The 25,494-nt window shown below is 46.9% G+C and overlaps 1 protein-coding gene across 4 annotated transcripts in view; it reads left to right on the top strand.

Moving 5' to 3' along the window:
• GSTCD (glutathione S-transferase C-terminal domain containing) overlaps positions 1–25,494 on the top strand; it is a 159,745-nt gene that overhangs the window by 61,919 nt on the left and 72,332 nt on the right. For 3 of the 4 annotated variants that reach the window (XM_056566102.1, XM_056566080.1, XM_056566085.1), the window contains one exon: positions 7,815–8,066. The exons of the other annotated variant lie outside the window; for it this stretch is intronic. In XM_056566102.1, the coding sequence (XP_056422077.1) occupies positions 7,815–8,066 (252 nt within the window). The remainder of the gene's footprint in view (positions 1–7,814; positions 8,067–25,494) is intronic. 4 annotated transcript variants of the gene reach the window in all.

Below are 25,494 nucleotides of genomic sequence, written 5' to 3'. Positions count from 1 at the left end.
GCTGCTGTTTACATGGGGGCCCACTGTCTAAAGGAGGGCTGTGGTCTACAGGGGGGGCTGCTACTAATGACTGCCGGGGGGCTGCTGCTAATGTCTGCAAGGGGATACTACCTACTATTAAAGACAATCTTACAGCAATCACCTGCACTAACTTGAATTTATATGTAGATAGTGCAGGTGACCCGGTTTCTACCGCTGCTCACCATGTGGTCACCGGTCTCACTGCCAATGCAAATTCCCTGTTCTGTCCAATGGAGAAGAGAGATATCTTGGCTCATACTACAGCAGCCGCCTCCATTGTACACAACAAGGACCCACATATCATACGGTAAACAGTGCCAGAAACCGCGTCACCCTGGTGTCAGATTCCCTTTAAAATATAAGTACTCGTACTTTGTATCGGCGAGTACTAGAATTAAAGTATCGGTACTCGTACTCGGTCTTAAAAAAATGGTATCGGGACATCCCTAGTGTGAACCTGACCTTATATAAATAGGGCTGTATCTTTGCATATCCTGTCCATTCAGCTGAATTTACCACAGATTAAGCCAATCAAAATGAAGAAACATCTCAGAGATGATCAAGCGGAATGATAGTCCCTCAAAACTAAATGTCAAGTGTCCTAGCAAAGTGTCTACTTTCCAAATTTTAGTTATTCCTATTTCATAAATTTGCATACATTTCTGAAATTTAGTTTTTGCTGTTATTATTATGGGGTACTGAGGTCGCAATAATGGAGAAAATGTATATTTATTTTTTTATTTTAGCACAAGGTGACAACATAACAAGATTTAAAAAAGTGAACGGGTCTGAAGTTTTTCTCTGAATGCATTATAGGAACATACACATAAAAATAGCCTTAAAATGGTAAATTGTTAAATTGTGTCACCATGTCGAAATACTGCTACTGTAATACAGGGGGGAATGTCCTAATAGGCTTTCACAGTCTATGAAACCCAATGGCTTGGATAAGCAATGCATTTTCTACTTGTTCCATACATGTCATAAATACCCGACAGGAACTGTAGCAGATGATCTATTTAGGAGACAATAGAGGAGCATAGCCTCACAAGGCTCTTATAACTGGCAGCTGATTTCTGTGGTTTACGAAATACCACCTATACACAGCTTCACTGCACGCCATGGAGTTCTGAATAGATGAATACATACCTAGCTTGTTCACTATACTACTCTCCAATGAATCTCTTCAGTACATATAGGATTTCTTTTTCATATATTTACTTTATAATTGTTTCTTTTTGTATTGTTTTTGCACTAAAATTGTAAGAAAAATGTAGAACAGTTGATTATGGAAGTAAGGGGCTGTAGTATTGATTGCTGGATCCCTGCCGGCACGACACTTGAGCCATGAAATAGGCATCTTAAATAATTAAGCCAATTGACTTTGTAGGCACAACAATCAGCCTGTGTAATACCACCCTTACTTGTAGTCTGTACTTACCGGTATTCTCTTTATACTTAGTTTTTTCAAAAAAGTGCAGGGGGCAGATTTACTTAGGCTACCTTCACACTGCCGCTATGCCTTGTTCTGTTACGGGTCTGTTAGGCTCTTTTTTTTTGTGCTCAACGGACCCTGAAAGGGGTGGAGCATTGCAGGCACCGCTGGTTCCCAATGGATCCCACTGACTTTGCATGGGGTCCGTAGGGTGTCTGTTATTCTGGAGTTGAGCGGAGAAAAATACAGGACATACATACGTTTTTTTCTCCGCTCAACTCCCTTCATTTTGAAACGAAACTCCCTTAAGTGGCGCTCAGCAGCAGTGTGAAAGTAGCCTAAGACTGGCACTTTACTTGCTGGTCTTCAGTAAAATCCCGCTGGCATTACATTTGGCAGATTTATTACACCTATTAAAAAAATCTGCCACTTCAGCCACGACTACCCTTGCACTGCGCTGTGAAATCTACACCAGCTCTGAGTTAGTGTAGATATCAACTACAACTTATACTAGTTCACTAGTGTAAGCTGGAATAAATTCAGCATGCTCTTGAGGCCAGTCCCCTTTGCACAGGCAGGGCACCTTTTAATGGTCAAAAATTTAGCAAACTGTGACTTTATGCCACTCTACGATAGGCCTAGACATTTAAAAATCTCCCTGCTTGTGTTATTGTTTTTTATTTTCATTTTTTATTAAACACAGCTGCACTGGAGATTTAAGATTTAAAGGGCCAGTATGCTCATTAGTGTAATTCACCTGTGGCTCATTTATAAATTCCTCCACCCTCCTCACTCTCTTGCCGGAGCTTTGTTGCCTTGTGCCTTAGAGAAAGCGTTCCTCATTATTGCATTGCCGTGTATCTGATCCCTTGCTTTGTGACTTTGACCTTGCTCCTCTGCCGCCTGCCTACTGAACTCCTGCTACGTCTTGACTACTCTACTGTGCCACCTGCCCTGACCTTCTGCTACCCAGACTACAAGCTGCCTCATCCCTCCTGTGCATCGCATCTCTTCATTCGCCTGTGTGGTCGAGCCGTGCCAGGGTCCCGCCTGCCGCAGCAAGTCCATCGCGATTTGCGGCGGGCTCTGATGAAAACCAGCGGCACCTTAGACTCCGCTACGGTCCGAGTCATCTGCCACACAGGTCCAGTGGATCCACCGGGGTTCCTGTCTTCTGAAACGTGAGTGTTACAGGAAGATCCGGCACTGGATCCCGCTGAGGTACCCCTGCCGGAGGTTGCGGATATTCCCTACGTTGTGGTACGTCAGTCGCAGCAGTTGGCCCAACAGGCGCAACAATTTTCTCAACTTTCAGCCATGATGCAACAGCTTTTGGCCTTGCAACAGCAGCAGGTACCATAATCTGGCCCACCTCCAGCTCCTGCAGTGTCTTCTGGCTCCCAGCTACGCCTGCCTTTACCTCCCAAGTATGATGGGGATTCCAAGTCATGCAGAGGCTTTGTTACACAATGCTCCATGCACTTGGAGCTCATGTCTGAACTGTTTCCACCGGAACATACGAGGGTGGCCTTTGTCATTAGTCTACTGTCCGGTAAAGCCCTGGCTTGGGCTACATCCCTTTGGGACCATGGTGATCAAGTATCCTCCAATTTGTCGGCCTTCTTGGCAGAATATTGCAGTGTCTTTTAGGAACCCACACGTGCCTCTTCAGCTGAGATGGCGTTGCTGAACCTCTGTCAAGGGAATTCTACCATTGGTGACTATGCGGTTCAATTCCGCATTCTAGCCTCTGAACTTGCCTGGAATGATGAGGCCTTGTGTGCCACATTCAAAAAAGGACTGTCAAGCAGGATTAAAGATGTCCTTGCAGCACCATCCTTCATCTTCTTTAACAGAACTTATCCACTTGGCCACACGCATTGATGTGCATTTTGCTGAGAGACGACAGGAACTACGCTTAGAGAAGGAACCTGCCTGCCTGACACCCATGTTTCAACGTCCACCTCTTCAGTTTCCTGCGCCTCTTGCCGAAGAGGCTATGCAAGGAGATCGTTCTCGTCTTACGCAACAGGAGAGATCACAACGACGCAATGAGAATTTGTGTTTGTATTGTGCTAGCCCGGAGCACTTTCTCAAGGACTGTACAGTTCGCCAACACCTAGGGTACGTGGGAGAGGCGTCCCTGGGTGTGAAAACTACCTCTCCACGCTTAACTATTCCTGTACAAGTCTTTGCTTCAGTCAAGTATTCCTTCAGCACTACAGCATTTTTGGATTCTGGATCAGCAGGTGACTTTATTGATGGGGTTTTAGTACAAAAGTATTCTCTTCCTTTTACTTGGCTTGCCAAGCCCTTGTTCATCTCCTCTGTTAATAGACAAAATCTGGACTGTAAAGTTCACTTCCGTACTTTTTCTCTCGTCATGCAAGTGGGAGTATCGCATAAAGAAAAGATTGAATTCTATGTTCAACCACGCTGTACTTCTGAAATTCTTCTTGGCCTTCCTTGGCTACAATGCCATTCTCCACAACTGGATTGGAGAACTGGAGAAATAATTCTCCGGGGACAATCCTGTCAAAATCTTTGCCTCCAACCAGTTCTGCGTGAAGTTTTTTCTTGTCTTCCTCCTTTACCTGGCCTGCTGACCACCTTACCAAGATTTCTCTGATGTTTTCTGTAAGAAACAGGCTGAGTCTCCACATCATCCTTACGACTGCCCTACTGATCTTCTGCCTGGTACCACTCCTCCTTGTGGAAGGATATACCCTCTATCAGTTCCTGAGACCAAAGCCATGGAGTATATCCAGGAGAATCTCCAAAAGGGATTTATCCTTAAGTCCTCTTCTCCTGCTGGAGCAGGTTTCTTCTTTGTAGGGAAGAATGATGGCTCACTCCGTCCATGTATTGACTACAGGGGACTTAACAAAATCACGGTCAAAAACCCTTACCCTCTATCTCTTATCTCAGAACTTTTTGACCGTCTACGTGGTGCCAAGGTCTTCTCCAAGCTGGACTTACGCAGTGCGTATAACCTTATTCATATCCGCAAGGGAGATGAATGGAAAACGGCCTTCAATACTCGTGACGGACATTTTGAGCATCTTGTAATGCCTTTTGGTCTCTGCAATGCTCCAGCCATTTTTCAAGAGTTTGTCAATGATATCTTCCGTGATCTTCTCTACACCTGTGTTTTCGTATACCTAGATGACATCCTGATCTTCTCTTCCAACCTAGAGGAGCATCGTTCTCATATGCGTCTGGTTCTTCAGCGACTACGGAATAATCATCTCTACGCCAAACTGGAGAAATGCCTGTTCGAGAAATCTAGTCTTCCGTTTCTTGGCTACATTGTCTCTCATCAGGGCCTGCAGATGGATCCAGATAAGTTGTCAGCAGTATTGGATTGGCCTCATCCTTCGGGCCTATGTGCTATTCAACACTTTCTGGGATTTGCTAACTATTATCGTCAATTTATCCCACATTTTTCATCCTTGCTCTCTCCTATTGTAGCTCTCACTAAGAAGGCATCTCATCCTAAATCTTGGCCTCGAAGTTAAAGAGGCCTTCTCCCGTTTAAAGTCTGCGTTTGCCTCTGCTCCCGTGCTTACAAGACCTGATCTGGAGAGGCCCTTTGCTTTTGGAGGTTGATGTCTCCTCTATTGGAGCTGGTGCCATTCTCACTCAGAAAAACACCAAGGGCAAGAGTTTAACTTGTAGGTTCTTCTCCAAGACATTCTCTCCTTCCGAGAGGAATTACTCCATTGGAGATCGTGAACTCGTCGCTATCAAGCTAGCTTTGGCGGAATGGCGACATTTATTGGAAGGTTCTTCTCATCTGGTCAGCATCTACTTCGACCATAAGAATCTTCTATACCTTCAGTCTGCTCAGCGTTTGAACCCCCGCCAGACAAGATGGTCGCTTTTCTTTTCTAGCTTCAACTTCTTTATTCACTTCAGTCCAGCAGACAAGAACATCAGGGCTGATGCTCTCTCCAGGTCCTCTGACTTCATTGGTTTGGACTCCACTCCTAGGCATATTATTCCTCCTGACCGTTTGATTCCTGCCGCTCCTGCCAAGATTCAGCAAGTTCCTCCGGAAAAATCCTTTGTGCCCGCCAGATTGAGACGCAAGATCCTGAAATGGGGTAATTCTTCCTTGACATCCTGGGATACGCAAGACTCTACTTCTTATTTCCCGGCACTACTGGTGGCACCATCTTGAACGTGATGTTTCTGATTTTGTTCAGTCCTGTGAAACATGTGCCCGTAACAAAACTCCTCGACAGAGACCTACAGGACTCTTACAGCCTTTACCCATTCCAGAGATTCCCTGGTCCCATATCGCCATGGATTTCATCACCGATTTGCCACCTTCCCATAATAACACTGTCATCTGGGTCGATGTAGATCAGTTTTCCAAGATGGCTCATTTCATCCCTCTACCAGGTCTTCCTTCTGCCCCGCAGCTGGCGAAGTACTTCTTGTGACATGTCTTTCATTTACATGGTCTTCCTCAGCATTTCGTTTCGTATCGAGGTGTGCAGTTTATCTCTAAGTTCTGGCTAGCCCTTTGTAACCGTCTGGACATCAATCTGGACTTCTCCTCGGCCTACCATCCTGAGTCCAACGGTCAGCTTATATTTGGCATTTAGTTTCAGCTCGTCAAGATGATTCGGTCGACCTTCTCCCCTGGGCTTATTTCTCATATAATCTTAAGGATTCCGAGTCCACAAGGTTGTCCCCCTTTTTTGTTGTCTACAGACTCCATCTCCGTTCTCCTCTTCCTCTCCTAGTCTCCTCCGGTGTGCCTGCTGTTGATGTGCTGGTCCGTGACTTCTCCACCATCTGGCAACAGACCCGACAGTTGTTATCCCAGGCTTCTTCACACATGAAGGCGCAAGCTGATAAAAGTAGAAGACCTCCTCCGTCCTTCTCTCCTGGTGACATGGTGTGGCTTTCATCCAAGTACATCCGCTTCAAGATCCCTTGTTACAAGCTCAGTCCCCGCTACCTTGGTCCCTTCCAGATTCTACACACAATCAATCCTGTTTCCTACAAACTCCTGCTACGTTACGTATTCCCAATTCCTTCCACGTCTCTCTCCTCAAGCCTCTTGTCATAAACCTGTTCTCTCAGAAGAATCTTGTCCCCACACCTGTCTCCAACTCTTCTGACGTCTACAAAGTTAAACAGATTCTTGCGACAAAAACTGTGAGAGGTAAACAAGCCTGAGGAGAATATCCTGAACCATGACCTTCTCAGGAGTTTCCTTTCTCGTAAAAGGAGGGGTAGACCAAGGGGGGGGGGGGTACTGTTACGTTATGCGCTCCGGCCGCACACGCTGGCTGTGAGCGCATGGTCCTCTTACCTGCTGCTGCCGATGGGGCTGGGACACGTATCGCGGGACGCGCCCGCATGCGAGCTCAAGTCTGTTACTCTCCGGGTGTTTCTCCTGCTCCGCCTCTGCCTCTCTGCTCCAGCGCGCCTGGGCCCGTCCCCTAGGGCGCGCTAAGTCCCCTAGGGTGCTTTAAGATTTAAAGGGCCAGTACGTAATTCACCTGTGGCTCACTTATAAATTTATCCACCCTCCTCACTCTCCTGCCGGATCTTTGTTGCCTTGTGCCTTAGAGAAAGTGTTCCTCAGTATTGCCTTGCCGTGTAACCTATCCCTTGCTGTGTAACTTTGACCCTGCTCCTCTGCCGCCTGCCTACTGAACTCCTGCTACGTCTTGACTATGCTACTGTGCCGCCTGCCCTGACCTTCTGCTACTCAGACTATGAGCTGCCTTATCCCTACTGTGCTTCGCATCTCCTCAGCCACCTGTGTGGTCGCATCTCCCATGCCAGGGGTAGCGACCTGGGTGCAGCCTGCCGCAGCAAGTCCATCCCACTTTGCGGCGGGCTCTGATGAAAACCAGCGGCACCTTAGACTCCGCTCCCTGGTACGGTCCGAGTCATTGCCACACAGATCCAGCGGATCCACATCCACTGGTGTTCCTGTCTTCTGAAACGTAATTACATGCATCACCTGCTATAGTACAAAGGCTATGGAACTGATTATTACTACTTCTGGCTGGGTTATCTAGAGCAAGTTGCTGGACACCTTAGAATTTTTTGTAGAATATTTTTCTCTTTTTATGATTGCGTTGTACCTATGGTGTAAAGATATTGCAGGCTGCTGCTTCCTGTTAAGAATAAACTTCATCAGAGATGGATATTTGACAATATTATTGAAATGTTTTCTAATAATTGAATACTACTCATCATTTGGACTATTTCTGAACCGCACCACTAGGCTCATGGTAATAAGCACATAGCAATGTTTTAACACAGGGTTAAGGTTAGGGCTATTTGTAGGCTACAACTTAAAAATAAACTTTACATTGCTTAATTTTAGGTTGCTCTCCAGAAAGTATCACCAGAGAAGATCTATGGGCATCCACTAATAATAGGCTGGTATCAACGGGTCCTCCAGGTCCAAGGAGTGCAGAAGGCAGCAGCTGCTTCTAATATCAAGTTTCTCCACTTTCTTCCTGTGGATTCCCAGCACCAAGAACACTCTACAGCATCCAGTATAGAAGAAGAGGAGAAAGAAATCCCAGAAATCCACTTCCTAGGAGGCCCGAGGCCAACTATGACCAAGCTAAAAGTAAGATAACCCAAATGGTTGATCTTCCGAAAACACAAACTGAAATGGCCACTGTCAGATACAAAAACTTTCTATATGTTGTACATCTTGGCAAAACATTAATCTTTCTAATATACTTCATAAGAAAATGTTATTTCCTTTTTTATAGAAATCATGGCTTATAAAATCATGGCTTTGTCCAAGCTGAAGCACAGGCATGGACAAAGTCCAGTAAGTGAGGGTGGGCTAGCACAGAGGAGTCCTTTCAGACATGAGAGAGCACAGAGGAGTACTATCAGACAGGAGAGAACACAGAGGAGTGCGATCAGTCGGGAGAGAGCACTGAGGAGTGCTATCAGCCAGGAGAGAGGACAGAGGAGTGCTATCAGCCAGGAGAGAGCACAGAGGAGTGCTATCAGCCAGGAGAGAGCACAGAGGATAACTATGAGACAGGAGAGAGCACAGAGGAGTGCTATCAGTCAGGAGAGAGCACAGTGGAGTACTATCAGACAGAAGAGAGCAGAGAGGGGTATTATCAGACAGGAGAGAACAGAGTGGAGTGAGATCAGTCGGGATAGAGCACGGAGGAGTGCTATCAGTCGGGAGAGAGCACAGAGGAGTGCTATCAGCCAGGAGAGAGCACAGAGGAGAACTATGAGACAGGAGAGAGCACAGAGGAGTCCTTTCAGACATGTGAGAGCACAGAGGAGTACTATCAGACAGGAGAGAACACAGAGGAGACCTTTCAGACATGAAACTGAAATGGCAACTGAAATGGCCACTGTCAGATACAAAAACTTTCTATATGTTGTACATCTTGGCAAAACATTAATCTTTCTAATATACTTCATAAGAAAATGTTATTTCCTTTTTTATAGAAATCACGGCTTTTAAAATCATGGCTTTGTCCAAGCTGAAGCACAGGCATGGACAAAGTCCAGTAAGTGAGGGTGGGCTAGCACAGAGGAGTCCTTTCAGACATGAGAGAGCACAGAGGAGTACTATCAGACAGGAGAGAACACAGAGGAGTGCGATCAGTCGGGAGAGAGCACTGAGGAGTGCTATCAGCCAGGAGAGAGCACAGAGGAGTGCTATCAGCCAGGAGAGAGCACAGAGGAGTGCTATCAGCCAGGAGAGAGCACAGAGGAGAACTATGAGACAGGAGAGAGCACAGAGGAGTGCTATCAGTCATGAGAGAGCACAGTGGAGTACTATCAGACAGAAGAGAGCAGAGAGGGTATTATCAGACAGGAGAGAACAGAGTGGAGTACTATCAGACAGGAGAGAGCACAGAGGAGTCCTATCAGACAGGAGAGAGCACAGAGGAGTCCTATCAGACAGGAGAGTGCTACCCCACCCTCTCTTACTGGACTTTGTCCATGCCTGTGCTTCAGCTTGGACAAAGCCATGATTTTATAAGCCATGATTTCTATACTTTCTTATGAAGTATATTAGAAAGGTTAATGTTTTGCCAAGATGTACAACATAGAAAAAGGTTTTGTGTCTGACATTGCCCATTGAAGCTTTACTGCAAACAGACATAGCTGTATTGAAAGTGGCAGTGTCTTATGATGCGACCGTGTGTGCCAAAGTGAAGGCGCAAAGTTCTGGTGCAATTTTAAAGAAAATGTATTACCTTATTACAAGCAGGTACTGAAATATGTTCTTTTTTTCTAAACTATTTATATTGTTGATTTTAAATTTACTTCCATTTTTACACTATTATTACGGGGGAAGCCATCTTTCCTGAGCTGTTTTTAATAGCACTTAGAGATATGATTTACAGCTAGCATCATGAACATAGGCACAATAGTATGTGAGATGGGTGGGGGTTTAGCTCTAAGGATCATCTATTATGAATAACCTGTTCCCATATTATCTATATACTAGTGGCACCTTTCTTTGAAATAAGTCTGTGATAAGGGGAAGAATGCCAAAAAGTTATGTTGCAAAACAGAAAATGTCAGCTTACTATTAGGTTTAATGGCCAGAATGAAAACTGCAAGATTTAATTATTATTTTATAATAGATAGATATATTCAAATAGAAAATAAGAAAAAAAAATCACCATGATATTATTTAAAAAACGCAAAATGGTTTATTGTTTGCATCTGGGTTCTGGTTTACATTTATGACAGAAACCACAAGGCAGTAATGGATCCATTTTCCCACAAATACCACTGTCATCCAAGAGACTCTATTTATATATGATTGGGTCAGCCAGGTATTGCCATAGTGTTCACCACTGTTTATCTGTGAAGAAGCCTCCATCCCTAACTAGTAAGTGTCATGTAAGATTCCAAAATCCACTGCTGTCCAGAACAGGAAGCTGGCAGAGCTAAAAAGTTTAAATATATAAGTAGAGCATTTTGTAGGATTGTGTTTCAGAGTTGGAGTTTTACTTTACACTTTGGATCTCTTAAATACAGATATACAGAAGTTGTATTTCTTTGTTTTGTTAGATAACAGATCCTAAGCAGCTGTTCATGGAAGCAATGTGCTGCCTGCATTCCACGCTGTCGGCTCTATGTACTTTTTGGCTGCAACTTAAAACACAATAAAATAAACATTATATTAGAAGAGGTAAATGTTAATATTAGCAAAATTGGCTGTGTAATGGTGATGTGATGATATAGTGCTTGCTGGAACTGCCAGGAGGGAAGGGAGGGATTGTGGAGGAAAGGATTGTAAAAACATTATTATAGTTACACTATGACTGCTAATGACTGCATTTGACCAATAAATGTTATTATACAGTATAACATTTTAAAGCAGGCCTACACAACTTGATAATTCATGGGGGCCAAAATAAAAATATGCTTATCAGGGCCATACATAGGTTTTTGGCAAGGTATTCCACGTCATCTCATATTGTTAAACTGTAGGACATGCTGAGGTAAATATAGTGGTATTAGTACTTGTTAGACTCACCGCAGATGGCAGGTATCCAGGGAGTAGTAGATCCGTAATACCACGGTAGTCTGGAACAGGTGATGTAGTAGATTCACTGGACTTGTGTGGCAGATGACGCGGGCCGTGCCAGGGAGCGGAGTCTAAGGTGCCGCTGGTTTTCACCAGAGCCCGCCGCAAGGTCGCTACCCCTGGCACGACTCGACCACACAGGAGGCTGAGGTGAAGCTTGGTACCAAAGGAATAGGCAGGACGTAGTCAGGCAGGCTAGAGGTCATGGCAGGCGGCACAGGAGCATATTTAGTAGGGTAGCAGAAGGTCAATTACCTGGCGGCTAGAAACACGGTCGGGTCACGGAATACAAAGGTCTGGTACACGGCAAGGAATAATAAGTACTGCTTTCTCTTAGGCGCAAGGCAAACAAAGATCCGGCAGGGGTACTAGGGAGGAGCAAAAACTTATAAGAAAAGTGCAGGTGTGAACACTAATTATGGGCTCACTGGCCCTTTAAATTTCAAAGCTCTGGCACGCGCGCTAGGAGGCGGGAGCGCACGCATCGGAGCTGAGGGACAGAGGTGATTGACGGGCTGGGACTCGCATGCAGGCGCGTCCCGCGATGCGAATCCCAGCCCCGCCGGGAGCTGACACAGGGGAGAAGATGCACTCACGGCCGGTAAGTCCGGCCGGAGCGCGGCTCGTTACAGTACCCCCCCCCCCCCTTTCGTCTCCCCCTCTTCTTCTGGGACAAAAAATTTTTGAGGAGATTACGGTCCAAGATGTTTTCCTCGGGCTCCCAGGACCTCTCCTCAGGACCAAAACCCCTCCAATCGCCGGAATTTTTTTTTTTTTTTTACCACGTAACATTTTAGAGGCCAGGATTTCTTTAATTTGAAAAATATCTGAGGAACCGGAGACAGGAGTTGGAGTGGAATTTTTTTCTATGAGAATAACGGTTGATAACCAGAGGTTTGAGGAGAGAAACATGAAAGGAGTTAGGAATACGTAAAGAAGGTGGCAAGCGGAGTTTGTATGAAACTGGATTGACTTTTTGTAATACCTCGAACGGACCCAGGAAACGAGGACCAAGTTTGTAACTTGGGATTTTAAACCGGATTAATTTAGAAGATAACAAAACTTTATTACCAGGAGAGAAGGATGGAGGAGATCTTCTTTTCTTGTCTGCCTGATTCTTCATTCGGGAGGATGCCAGCGATAAAGATAAAGAGTTTGTCGCCAAATGGAGGAGAAATCTTTGACAAGTTCATCTACAGCAGGGAGACTGGAACAGACTGGAACCGGAAGAGGAGACCTGGGATGATGACCAAAAACAATAAAAAACAGAGATGTCTTTGTGGACTCAGTCTTTCTGATTGTTGGAAAATTCTGCCCAGGCTTCTGACGAGCTGAAACAAAATGGCTCAAATAAGTCTCCAAAATTTGATTTACCCTTTCCACCTGACCCTTGGACTGGGATTGGTAGGCAGAGGAGAAATCCAAACTGATGCCAAGACAGGAACAGAGGGCTCGCCAGAATTTGGACACAAACTGTGGTCCGAGACGATGTTTTCTGGAAGACCATGAAGACGGAAGATATGAAGTAAGAAGTGCTTAGCCAGTTGTGGAGCTGATGGGAGCCTGGGAGAAGGAATGAAATAAGCCATTTTAGAAAACCGGTCTACCACAACCCAACAAGTGTTATTATGTGATGGTGGAAGGTCGGTAATAAAATCCATAGCAATGTGAGTCCATGGAGTATCGGGAATGGGCAACGGATGCAAAAGTCCTGCGGGTCTCAGTCGAGAGGTCTTGTCTCGAGCACAAGTGGTACAGGAACACACAAATTCTGAGACATCGTGTTCCAGACGTGTCCACCAATAGTGTCGGGAGATAAGAAGTGTCTTGTGTATTCCAGGATGGCCAGCCAATAAGGAAGAATGACCCCAGTTTAGAACTTTGTGTCTCAATCTGATTGGTACAAAAGTTTTACCAGGAAGCTGCTGTAGAAGATCGTCAGGAGCTGCAGAAATCAGACAATCAGGAGGGATAATATGTCTTGGAGTTGTATCCAAACCCACAACATCAGAAGATCTGGAGAGGGCATGAGCTCTGATATTCTTATTAGCTGGGCGGAAATGAATGAAAAAATTTAATCAGGAGAAAAACAAAGACCACCTTGCCTGACGAGGGTTCAAACGTTGGGCTCACTGAAGGTACAGGAGATTCTTGTGGTCAGAATAAATACTGATCGGATGAGGAGATCCTTCCAATAGATGTCGCCACTCCTCTAAGGCGAGCTTTATAGCAAGCAGTTCACGATCTCCGATGGAGTAGTTTCTCTCTGCTGGCGAGGTTTTAGAAAAGAACCCACAGGTCACAGTTTAACCCTTGGAATTTTTCTGGGTAAGAATGGCACCTTCTCCAATGGAGGATGCATCAACCTCCAAGGCAAAAGGTTTTCCTGGATCCGGTCTTGATAGCACAGGAGCTGAAGCAAAAGCAGACTTTAAGCTGGAGAAGGCTTCCTCGGCCTCAGGAGGCCACAACTTCGGGTTAGCGCCCTTCTTGGTGAGACCTACAATGGGAGCGACCACAGAAGAAAATGTGCGATGAACTGGCGATAGTAGTTTGCAAATCCCCGGAAACGTTGAATAGCCAGCAGACCAGTAGGGCGAGGCCAATCCAAAACCGCAGGCAATTTTATTGGATCCATTTTCAGTCCTTGATGAGATACATTATATCCTAGAAAAGGAAGACTGGATTTCTCAAAAAGGCATATTTCCAGTTTGGCATAGAGATTATTCCTCCGAAGGCGTCGTAGGACCAGACGAACTTGAGTACGATGCTCTTCCAAGTTGGAACAATAAATGAGTATGTCATCCAGATAAACAACTACACAGGTATAGAGAAGGTCACGGAAGATATCATTGACAAATTCCTGGAAAACAGCTGGAGCATTGCAAAGGCCAAAAGGCATCACAAGATACTCAAAATGTCAAAATGTTTTCCATTCGTCTCCCTCTTGAATTCGAATCATGTTGTATGCACCACGTAAATCCAGTTTGGAGAAGACTTTGGCCCCCTGAAGACGATCAAAAAGTTCAGAGATCAGAGGAAGAGGATAATGATTCTTGACAGTGATCTTGTTGAGACCTCTGTAATCAATACAAGGACAGAGAGAACCATCCTTCTTGCTGACAAAGAAGAACCCGGCTCCGGCCGGTGACTAAGACTTCCGGATAAATCTTTTTTGGAGGTTCTCTTGGATGTATTCTTGCATGGCTTGAGTCTCTGGGACAGACAGAGGTGGCATATCAATCGTGGCAGTTGTAAGGACGATGTGGATGCAAAGTCTCGGCCTGTCTTTCGCAAAAGACATCAGAAAAATCTTGATAGGGGGTAGGCAGACCAGGCATGCGAGAAATAGCAGTAAGAATTTTAGGCTGGACCGACTCTAGACAACGATTATGGCAGCATTGTCCCCAGCGAGTGAGCTCTCTGGATCTCCAGTCAAGCTGCGGGGGAATGGAGTTGGAGCCAAGGAAGACCGAGAAGTATCTGGGAGGTACAATGAGGGAGCACAAAGAGTTCAATCCTCTCTTAATGTGAGACTCCGACCTGCAGAAGAAGAGACTCTGTGCGATATAGCACTCTACAATCCAGATTTTGTCCAGTGACGGAAGAGATGAGCAGTGGCTTGGCAAGGCGACTCACAGGAAGGCGATATTCATGCACGAGAGAGGCATCAATAAAATTGCCATCAGAACCAGAGTCCAAAAATGCTGTAGCGAAGAAAGAAGTCTGGGCAGAAACGTGGACTTGTACGGAGATATTCAAACGAGAAGAGACGGTGCACACACCCAGAGAAGTCCCTCCTACATATCCTGGGTTCGGATATTTTCCTGAATTCTGATAACGGGAAGAACAGTCTTTAAGGAAATGCTCCGGACTGGCAAAATATAGACATAAATTCTTGCTTTCTTTTTGGAGCTCCTCCTGTCTTTCGGAAAAACGTACATCAATTCGTGCAGCCAAATGGATCAGCTCACACAGGTTAGATGGAGAATCTCGTGCAACAAGACCGTCCTCTATATTACTAGAAAGTCCCTTTATAAATATAGCACACAAGGCCTCGTCGTTCCATGCCAATTCTGAAGCAAGGATACGAAACTGGACTGCATAGTCTCCCACGGAGGAAGTCCCTTGATTTAGGTTAAGAAGAGCCAACTCGGCAGAGGAGACACGTGCAGAATTCATCCAGGAAAGCCATGAGGTTGAATGTAATTGGATTGCTACGATCCCAGAGCGGAATAGCCCAAGCCAGGGCCTTTCCAGACAAGAGACTGATCACAAAGGTCACCATAGCACGCTCCGTAGGAAACTATTCCGCCAAGAACTCCAGGTGCAAGGATCACTGCATAACAAAGCCTCTACATTGCTTAGAATCTCCATCAAACTTTGTGGGAAGACGAAGCTTTGAAGCTGAAGGAACTGCAGGGCCCGGTGGAGACTATTGCTGCATAGACAGAAGTAGCTGCGCCATGGCGGACAGTTGATTTAATTGCTGCGCCTGGTGGGCCAACTGCTGCGACTGACGGACCACTTCGGAGGAGAGATCCGAATCCTCAGGCAGGGGTACCTCAGCGGGATCCATGGCCGTATCTTACTGTTAGACTCACTGCAGACGGCAGGTACCCAGGGAGTAGTAGATCCGTAATACCACGGTTGTCTGGAACAGGTGATGTAGTAGATCCGCTGGACCTGTGTGGCAGATGACGCGGGCCGTGCCAGGGAACGGAGTCTAAGGTGCCGCTGGTTTTCACCAGAGCAAAGCGGGTTGGGATTGCTGCGGCAGGCGACACCCAGGTCGCTACCCCTGGCACGAGTCGACCCAGGTCGCTACCCCTGGCACGAGTCGACCACACAGGCGGCTGAGGTGAAGCGTGGTACCAAAGGAATAGGCAGGACGTAGTCGGGCAGACTAGAGGTCAGGGCAGGCGGCACAGGAGCATAATGCAAACAAAGATCCGGCAGGGGTACTAGGGAGCAGCCAAAACTTATAAGAAAAGTGCAGGTGTGAGCACTAATTACGGGCGCACTGGCCCTTTAAATTTCAAAGCTCCGGCATGCGTGCGCTAGGAGGCGGGGGTGCGCGCGTCGGAGCTGAGGGACAGAGGCCGGGGACGGAGGTGAGTGACGGGCTGGGACTCGCATGCGGGCGCGTCCCGCGATGCGAATCCCAGCCCCGCCGGGAGCTGACACAGGGGAGAAGATGCGCTCACAGCCGGTTTGTCCGGCCGGAGCGCGGCTCGTTACAGTACTACACAGGCTCTGCAGAGTTACATCCAGGGACTTACAGGTGACAGCTCATTTGATAGTAGTTCACTTTTCCTGACTTTGTAATCCAGCCCAAACCTCCAATGAGACTTTTTTAAACCAAGACTCCCCTATATAAACTCCTCATTTCTAGGGCCTCAAATGGTAATAATGCCCAAATTTAGTACCTCCATACTAATAGTGCCTCCATTTGTGCTTTCTACATAGAAGTTATTTCCCTCTTTGCCCTCATATAGTATGTAATCTCCCCATTAGGAAGTAAGCTGGCTCAGTGGTGAGCACTGTTGTCTTGCCATGCTGAGGTCCTAGGTTCAAATCTCACCAAGGACAAATTAGGTAGGCACTCACAACTCCTTAGTTGTGCCCCTTTTACACTATTTTCCCCCATCTTAAGTAGCTCTTTCCCCTTAAACAACAGAATCACACCCAATTAGGCAGATAGACTGACCCCCCCTCCTGATTAAATAGGCAGTCCCCCTGTTAGTAGTGCTCCCTATGAAAAAATAAAAATAAAATTATACACACCTGAAACCTTTTCCCATGGTGCAGCAGAGTGATGATGTCACAGGGAAGTCAGCCATTAAGTTGACTCATGTAATTGGAGGGGGAGTGAGCCAATGGACCTTCCTTTACATCAAGGGCAGGTATAGCCAATGTTAGCAGCATGTGCGTTTATTATGCCTGCCCTCCCTGCATGGCCACAATGAAAGGATCCTGTACTTATTACTAGACCAGAACCTTCCTTCACATGATCATGATCCATTGGATTCATGGTAGGCCACAGGTAGTCCATGTGCTTTATATTGTGCAGGCCTGTTTAAACATGTACTTAAAGATGGAAAACAATTTGTTTTATTTTTTAATCATCTGGTCCCAAAAAGTTATACAGATTTGTAAATGACTTCTATTTAAAAATCGCAATCCTTCCAGCACTTATCAGCTGCTTTATGCTCCAGAGGAAATGATTTTCTTTTTGAATTTTTTTTCTGTCTGACCACAGTACTCTCAGCTGACACTCTTTTATTATAAAATTAAAAAACAAAACACAAAAACAAGTCCAATTAACTGTAACAAAAATTTGCAAAACTGAACATAAATACAGACTTTCTGTCTCAAAAGCACAACAGAAATTTTTCTAACAGGCCAGCCCAGTTAATCTAACAAAAATGACCTACCAATATTGTCCAAAACCACACACACACACACACACACACATTCCTTATAAAACATAAATAAAGCTTTCCTCACCATAAAAAAAAAAAAAAAAATATATATATATATATATATATATATATATATATATACACACACACACATGCACCTACATACACATATATACATTACTCTCCATCTCCCCTTTTTTTCCTTCCCCTTTTTATAAATAACAAAAGAAAAATATGGCAAACTGCCGTAACTAAAAATTATCCAACTTGGCAAAAAACACACAAGGGAAAAATTTTTATAAAAAGAAACATGTATATCAGCCTATATAACAATATACCATGTATCAACAATAACATATATAACAATATAACACAAATTACAGCCTACACTAAATTATCCCATCACCCACCACACCCTCTGGACATGGGTAAAAGTCCATAGAACACAGTTTGTCCACATTTTGTCCATAACTGACCCGTTCCAGACCACCACCACCACCCAAAACCCCCACCCAACCTAAAATACACCCCTACCACCTAATTATAAACAGAATAATATACACAGAACAATATACACAAAAAAACGATATAATATCAACAATACAATACACCAAACCCCCCACAAGGCCCAAGTTTGGTTGCCTGCAAGCCCTTTACAGTCTATCCACAGAAAACAAAACAAAAGGCTAAGGTGACATGCATAGCCCCTCACCAGGAAGAAGGATGGCAATCTTGATAAAATGAAATTTAAATACCTTTCCCTATCAACCTCTAACCCTATCGCTATCCCTCCATAAAACTGACCCTAAACTTACCCTAACATACATGCACTATCCCTGGCCAAAATTAAGGTACCTTACCTTAAGGGCCTAGTACCTAGGGCACATCAAAAGAAAAACCTCTCCACAGGAGAGAAGCCCTACTGGTACCAAGACTGCCATACTCCAAAGACCTGATCTTCCCGAGGTCACCGGTGATGTTCCTACAGACCTCCACCTCGGAGAGAACTTTCCGTTGGGTCGATACTAAACACCGTGCATTCCACGTGTAGTACCTAACCACTAAGCTAACTAAGAATAAAGTGCCCCGATCTCGGCCACCCAGGGTCCTGAATGCCCCATAAGCCCACTCCGGATAGGTAAGGCCAGCAAGTTGACTCCAGCCAATGGAAGCACCCACCCGGTTGTAGACCCCTATATTAAAGGGACAATGAAGCAGGAAGTGGTCCATGCTTTCCAGCGTGTCCCCACACTCTTCTCGGGGACATCCCCGGTCATCAGAGTTCCTGCACTTCAGGTTGTCCCTTACATATAGCTTCCCCTAAAAGAAGCGCCAGGCCAAGTCCCAAAACTTCTGGGGGATCCTTTTTATGTTTAAAAGGTAATACCCCACCCTCAGATCCCGACCTGGGCAGTCCCTGAGAGCCTGAGGCTTCTGGAAGTGGGTCAACAGAACCCATTTGTCAAGGAACTGCCTCGACTGGGTCCTGATCTCCCACACTCCCAGACCCCACCGACGTATCGCCTTCAGAGTCGGGGTAGCATAAGCCTGAAGATATCCATGGGGTGTACGGTAGTCCTTCACTTGTCCTCCTCTCTCCCATTCCTGGAAGAAAGGCTGAAACCATTCCCTGCAGGAGATTACCCACGGAGAAGCCCTCTCTTTCCAGAGGTTTGCGACGTTAGCTTTCAAGAAGGTGTTTGTAAAGAACACCACGGGGTTAACCATAGATAAACCCCCTAGTCTCCTCGTGCGGTACGTAACCTCCCTTTTGACTAGGTTCATCCTGTTCCCCCATAACATCTGGAAAAACAGGCTGTAGATCCTAGTGTAATAAGCCTCTGGCAAGATACATACACTGCCCAGATAGATAAACAAGGGGAGCAGGTACGATTTGATCAGGTGTACCCTTTTCCTGAGGGTCATAGACCAACCCTTCCACTGGTCCACCTTCTGAGTGGCATCCTGGAGCTTACCATCCCAGTTTTTGGTGGGATAATCATCCTGGCCGAATGTGATGCCTAAGACTTTTGCTGATTCTTGGGGCCCTGGAAGGGTGTCCGGGAGATCAAACGTGGGATCCCCCCCCTCCCAGCCAGAGACTCTCACACTTATCCCGGTTGATCTTAGACCCGGATGCCTCCGAGTATCGGTCCACCTCCGACATCACCACATCGACCTCCTCTCTCGAGGAGACGAAAATAGTGACATCAACAGCGTACGCTACCACTCTCTGGGTAACAGCCGGCTCCGCCAGACTCATCCCGACTCCCGCCAATGGTCCGCGACTCACCCTCCTAAGGAAGGGATCGATCGCAAACACATATAAGAGCAGGCTCAAAGGACAAACCTGACGGACTCCGGACCCCACCTCAAAAGAGCGGCCAGACCAACCGTTCACCAGCGGGAAACTCTCTGCCCCTGCATACAAGATCTTAAGACAATTAACAAAAGTACACGGTAAGCCATATCTCAGGAGGACGGACCAGAGGTACTCGTGGTTCACCGGATCAAATGCTTTGGCCTGATCCAAGGACAGCAAGTACCCCTTCCAGAAACCAGCACTACTCTGCTCCACTGCCTCCCTCACACTAAGGAGAGCACTTAATGTGCTTCGGCCTGGAACAGTGCAGTGCTGGGCCTCCGAAAGGAGCCGGGGTGCAAACTTCACCAACCGATTAAACAGTATCTTAGCCAGAAGCTTCCTGTCCGTATTGAGAAGAGCTATGGGCCTCCAATTCTCAATATGGCTGGGATCTTTACCCTTTGAGAGAAGAATCATGGCTGACCTCCTCATTGACTTTGAGAGTGCCCGAGGAGAGACACTTATTGAATACATCAGTCAAGAGGGGAGCTAAAGACTCCTTAAAGGTCCTGTACCAATCCGATGTTAAGCCATCCGGACCTGGCAACTTCTTAGGGGCAAGCCCCTAGATCGCCAGTCTCACTTCCTCTTCCCTGATTTCTTCTGCCAAAACATCAAGAGGGGGGTCTACCCCTGGCTCAGGAATGGTTTCAGCTAGGAAAGCCGATATCCTGTCTCGATCTAGATCCTTGCTTCCCAAGAGGTGTGAGTAGTAGGATCTGACAACCTCCAAGATCCCTGATCTGGACCGATTCAGAGATCCTGTACTATCAATCAGTCCTGAGATGATCTTACTACCCACTGACATCTTGCAGTTTCTGTAAGGGTCAGGCAAGCGGTACTTCCCAAAATCCCTCTCAAAAACCAAAGATCGTACTGACACCTCATCAGCAAGGATTTCCCTCTGGAGATATCCTCTCGGCTACCTCCAGTCGAAACGAGAAGCTCTAGTTTCCTCCTCAGACCCTGATACAAGCGGTACCTGTTCAGGGACCTGAGGCTCGAGAGCTGGCGGAAGAACCCCGCAACCCGCTTCTTGAATATCTCCCACCACTCTGACTTACTACTACATAGGCCCAGTAAAGGTACCTGACTCTGAAGAAAATCCTCAAAGGACTGTCTTACCTCCGCTTCCTCCAGGACGGACGAATTCGGCTTCCAATAACCTTTTCCCATCCGGGGGTCTCTGAAACATTCAAGAAAAACAAAATCATACAGTGATCGGAGAACTCCACCTCAACCACGGACACTGCGGAAGAGACGGCTTCCTCCTTTAAATAAAACCTATCTATCCTAGACCTGCGACCACCTTGATGATAGGTGAAGCCTGCGTGGCCCGAGGGGCACCGGATGTGGGCATCCTCTAGGCGAGGTTCTCTAGTTATGCTAATCAGTGCCACACTATCGCAAGTCAGCGGACCATTGGAGCCTCTCCTATCTTGGGACCTCGTGACATTATTGAAGTCCCCTCCAAAGATCACCTGCCGACTCGTAAAAAGAAAGGGCTTAATCCTCATAAAGAGATCTTTACGGCCCCGCTTAGTTTGCGGGGCGTAGATGTTAATGAGCCAGAGCTCTTGTCCCTTCATGAGGACATCTAAGATCAGGCACCTCCCCATTTCTAATTCAATAACCCGTTGGCATTCAACAGGAGCGGTAAAAAGGACCGCCACCCCACTATACGGCTCAGCCGCAAGAGACCAGTGGGAGGGACCGCGCCTCCACTCTCTTCTGGCTTTTACCAGAGAGGCTAGATCTGACAACCTGGTCTGTAAAAAGAAAATGTCGGCTTCAACACGGCCGAGAAAATCAAAGGCTGCAAATCTAGCCGTATCAGACTTTATGCTGGCACAGTTAATAGATGCCAGCGTCAATGGGGTGAGTGCCGCCATACAGGGTGATTAAATTAGACGGCCACACCCTTTACTTTTGTTTACCCTTCTTTTTAGCCCCCTCATCCCCCAAAGACAACGAGAGGGCAGGACCACTCTTGGATCCTTTTTTTAGACTCTGATTGGTCCATAAGGTCCCGGTCTCTGTCCGGCCCTGGTCTAGCCCTGCCCTCCGAGGACGGTGCCTCGACAGGACAGGGCCCAGTTCCCCCAAGAGGCTCCTTCTCCCTAGGCACCTCGCCCTCACCTTCCCCCTCCAAGGAGGGGGAGGAGATGGTATTGAGGATGAGGTATCGGTTTGACAGGTCAATCAGAGGGGGGGGCAGCCAGGCTTCCACTTTGGACCTGGCCCGTAGTATCAGGAGCTTCAGAGGGCTCTGACCTCTTCTTTCTCCCTTTCCTTTTGCCCTTAACTTTCTTTTTGGGCCTCACCCCACTCTCCTCATCCACACTTTCATAGTGGTAGGAATCGGAAGGGTCGGCCATATTGCCATCCTCTCTGTGAAGTCTCCTGGTCTCCTCATCCAGCACATTCTCCTCCAGGGCTTCAGTAGTTACAGGGCCAGCTTCAGGAGCAGGGACTGACGCTACCCCCGCCACCTGGGCACTCACCAGCTCCCTACACCTGCTATGATTTTCCTCCCGCCTTAGTTTGGCAGGGCCCTTTTTCCTCCTCACTAGCCCTGTTGTGCCCCCATCCCTGCCCATACCCTCCCCAGCCGAGGCAACTTCACAGCTCTCCTCAGCTGGAGCCGTCGCTGCACGGGCGAAGGTGCTAGGACAACGGCCACACCTGTGACAGACCTTAGGTTGCCCGTAGTAGAAGACCTGGATCCTATCACGTTCAAGGAAGGCAGCTGACGGAATGTGGGCAACTGTACTCCCTGAATGCTTGAGTTTGACGGAAAACGTCCAGGCCCCGGACCAGATCCCGTGCTCATCCAAGTTTTTCTTGGGCATGTCCGTCACATCCCCATACCGTCCGAGCCAGGTCATGATATCATTACAAGAAAGTGACTCGTTACGGGTCAAAACGGTCACTTTCTTGACTGAGTTCTGACAGGAAATCGCCTTTACGGCGAAATCCCACCAGCCGGGCTCGTTCTTTGCCACTTCGTAGTTTGACCAGAAGAGTTCGAGACCCTCTGGCTGAATGAAACTGACATCAAACTCGGATGAACCGTAGGGGTGAATCAGGGCAAAGTTGTCACTTGCCCTGAATTCCATCTGAAGGAGGAGCTCAACCACTTTTGCGCGAGGTGGACACGCATCCTCGCCCCTCCAAATCATACGGACCACATTCCTACAGTTATTGTCCTGCCCGGGTGTCAGGAGGGACCAGACCACCTCCCCATTCCGCTCTCGGAAAGCCCCCAAACCGTGCCTCTCTATCCAGAAAGAGAGGTCGTGAGAGGAGAACCAAAAAAGTAGGACTTGCTTGGCCCTTGGCGCCTATTCCCCAAACATCAGTTCCAGCTGGTAGTAGTTCATTAAAACAACTGGCCTTTATTGATACAAAAGAAAAAAAGAAGCACCCTTCTTTTGTACCAATAAAGGCCAGTTGTTTTAATGAACTACTACCGGCTGGAACTGATGTTTGGGGAATAGGCGCCAAGGGCCAAGCAAGTCCTACTTTTTTGGTTCTCCTCTCACTATTGCTGCACCACGACCTGGAGGTCACGGTGAAGGATGCCCAGGCTGTCGCCCGTACTTTCAACAACAAACCCCAGCGAGTCCACAAGCTCATCAAGGTGTTGTGCCCTCAGCACAACGCTACACGGTAAGGTGCAAAAGACACGCTCACACGCCAACCCACCTTGTGATTCTCCACTAGGAGATGTCCCTGTTACCTTTCTACAGCGGCCCCCCTGTTAACTTTCAAAACACAGGGGCCGCCGGGAAGTAGCGCACGCAGGGACGTCATTGACGTCCCGTGCGTGCGCCCATAGCAACAGAGGAGCGGAGATTCAAGGAAGAGGATGCGCGTGCCGGCCGGAATGGTAAGTGACCAACATGAGCTGGTGTGGGGGAAACTATGTGGGGGAAACTATACTGCACCTAATGTGGGGGAAACTATACTGCACCTAATGTGGGGGAAACTATACTGCACCTAATGTGGGGGAAACTATACTGCACCTAATGTGGGGGAAACTATACTGCACCTAATGTGGGGGAAACTATACTGCACCTAATGTGGGGGAAACTATACTGCACCTAATGTGGGGGAAACTATACTGCACCTAATGTGGGGGAAACTATACTGCACCTAATGTGGGGGAAACTATACTGCACCTAATGTGGGGGAAAATATACTGCACCTAATGTGGGGGAAACTATACTGCACCTAATGTGGGAGAAACTACTGCACCTAATGTGGGGGGAAACTATACTGCACCTAATGTGGGGGAAACTATACTGCACCTAATGTGGGGGAACTATACTGCACCTAATGTGGGGAGCTATACTGCACCTACTGTGGGGGAACTATACTGCACCTAATGTGGGGGAAACTATACTGCACCTAATGTGGGGGAAACTATACTGCACCTAATGTGGGGGAAACTATACTGCACCTAATGTGGGGGAAACTATACTGCACCTAATGTGGGGGAAACTATACTGCACCTAATGTGGGGGAAACTATACTGCACCTAATGTGGGGGAAACTATACTGCACCTAATGTGGGGGAAACTATACTGCACCTAATGTGGGGGAAACTATACTGCACCTAATGTGGGAGAAACTACTGCACCTAATGTGGGGGAAACTATACTGCACCTAATGTGGGGGAAACTATACTGCACCTAATGTGGGGGAACTATACTGCACCTAATGTGGGGAGCTATACTGCACCTGATGTGGGGGAACTATACTGCACCTGATGTGGGGGAACTATACTGCACCTGATGTGGGGGGAAACTATACTGCACCTAATGTGGGGGAAACTATACTGCACCTAATGTGGGGGAAACTATACTGCACCTAATGTGGGGGAAACTATACTGCACCTAATGTGGGGGAACTATATTGCACCTAATGTGGGGAGCTATACTGCACCTAATGTGGGGATACTATACTGCACCTAATGTGGGAGAAACTATACTGCACCTAATGTGGGGAAACTATACTGCACCTAATGTGGGGGAAACTATACTGCACCTAATGTGGGGGAAACTATACTGCACCTAATGTGGGGGAAACTATACTGCACCTAATGTGGGGGAAACTATACTGCACCTAATGTGGGGGAAACTATACTGCACCTAATGTGGGGGAACTATACTGCACCTAATGTAGGGGAACTGTACTGCACATAATGTGGGGAACTGTACTTCACTTAATGTAGGGGAACTGTACTGGTGCAGTACAGTTCCCCCACATTAGGTGCAGTACAGTTCCCCCACATTAGGTGCAGTACAGTTCCCCCACATTAGGTGCAGTACAGTTCCCCCACATTAGGTGGCACCTAATGTGGGGGAACTGAATTGCACCTAATGTGGGGGAACTGTACTGCCAACCTAATGTGGGGGAACTGTACTGCCAACCTAATGTGGGGGAACTGTACTGCCAACCTAATGTGGGGGAACTGTACTACCAACCTAATGTGGGGGAACTGTACTGCCAACCTAATGTGGGGGAACTGTACTGCCAACCTAATGTGGGGGAACTGTACTGCCAACCTAATGTGCGGGGACTTATACTGCCAACCTAATGTGGTGGGACTTATACTGCACCTAATGTGGGGGGACTTATACTGCACCTAATGTGGGGGGACTTATACTGC

This window comes from Hyla sarda, chromosome 1, assembly GCF_029499605.1.
Source record: "Hyla sarda isolate aHylSar1 chromosome 1, aHylSar1.hap1, whole genome shotgun sequence".
Taxonomy (NCBI): Eukaryota; Metazoa; Chordata; class Amphibia; order Anura; family Hylidae; genus Hyla; species Hyla sarda.
The sequence above is the reverse complement of the archived record's forward strand: the minus strand, read 5'-3'. Positions and strand labels throughout refer to the sequence as shown.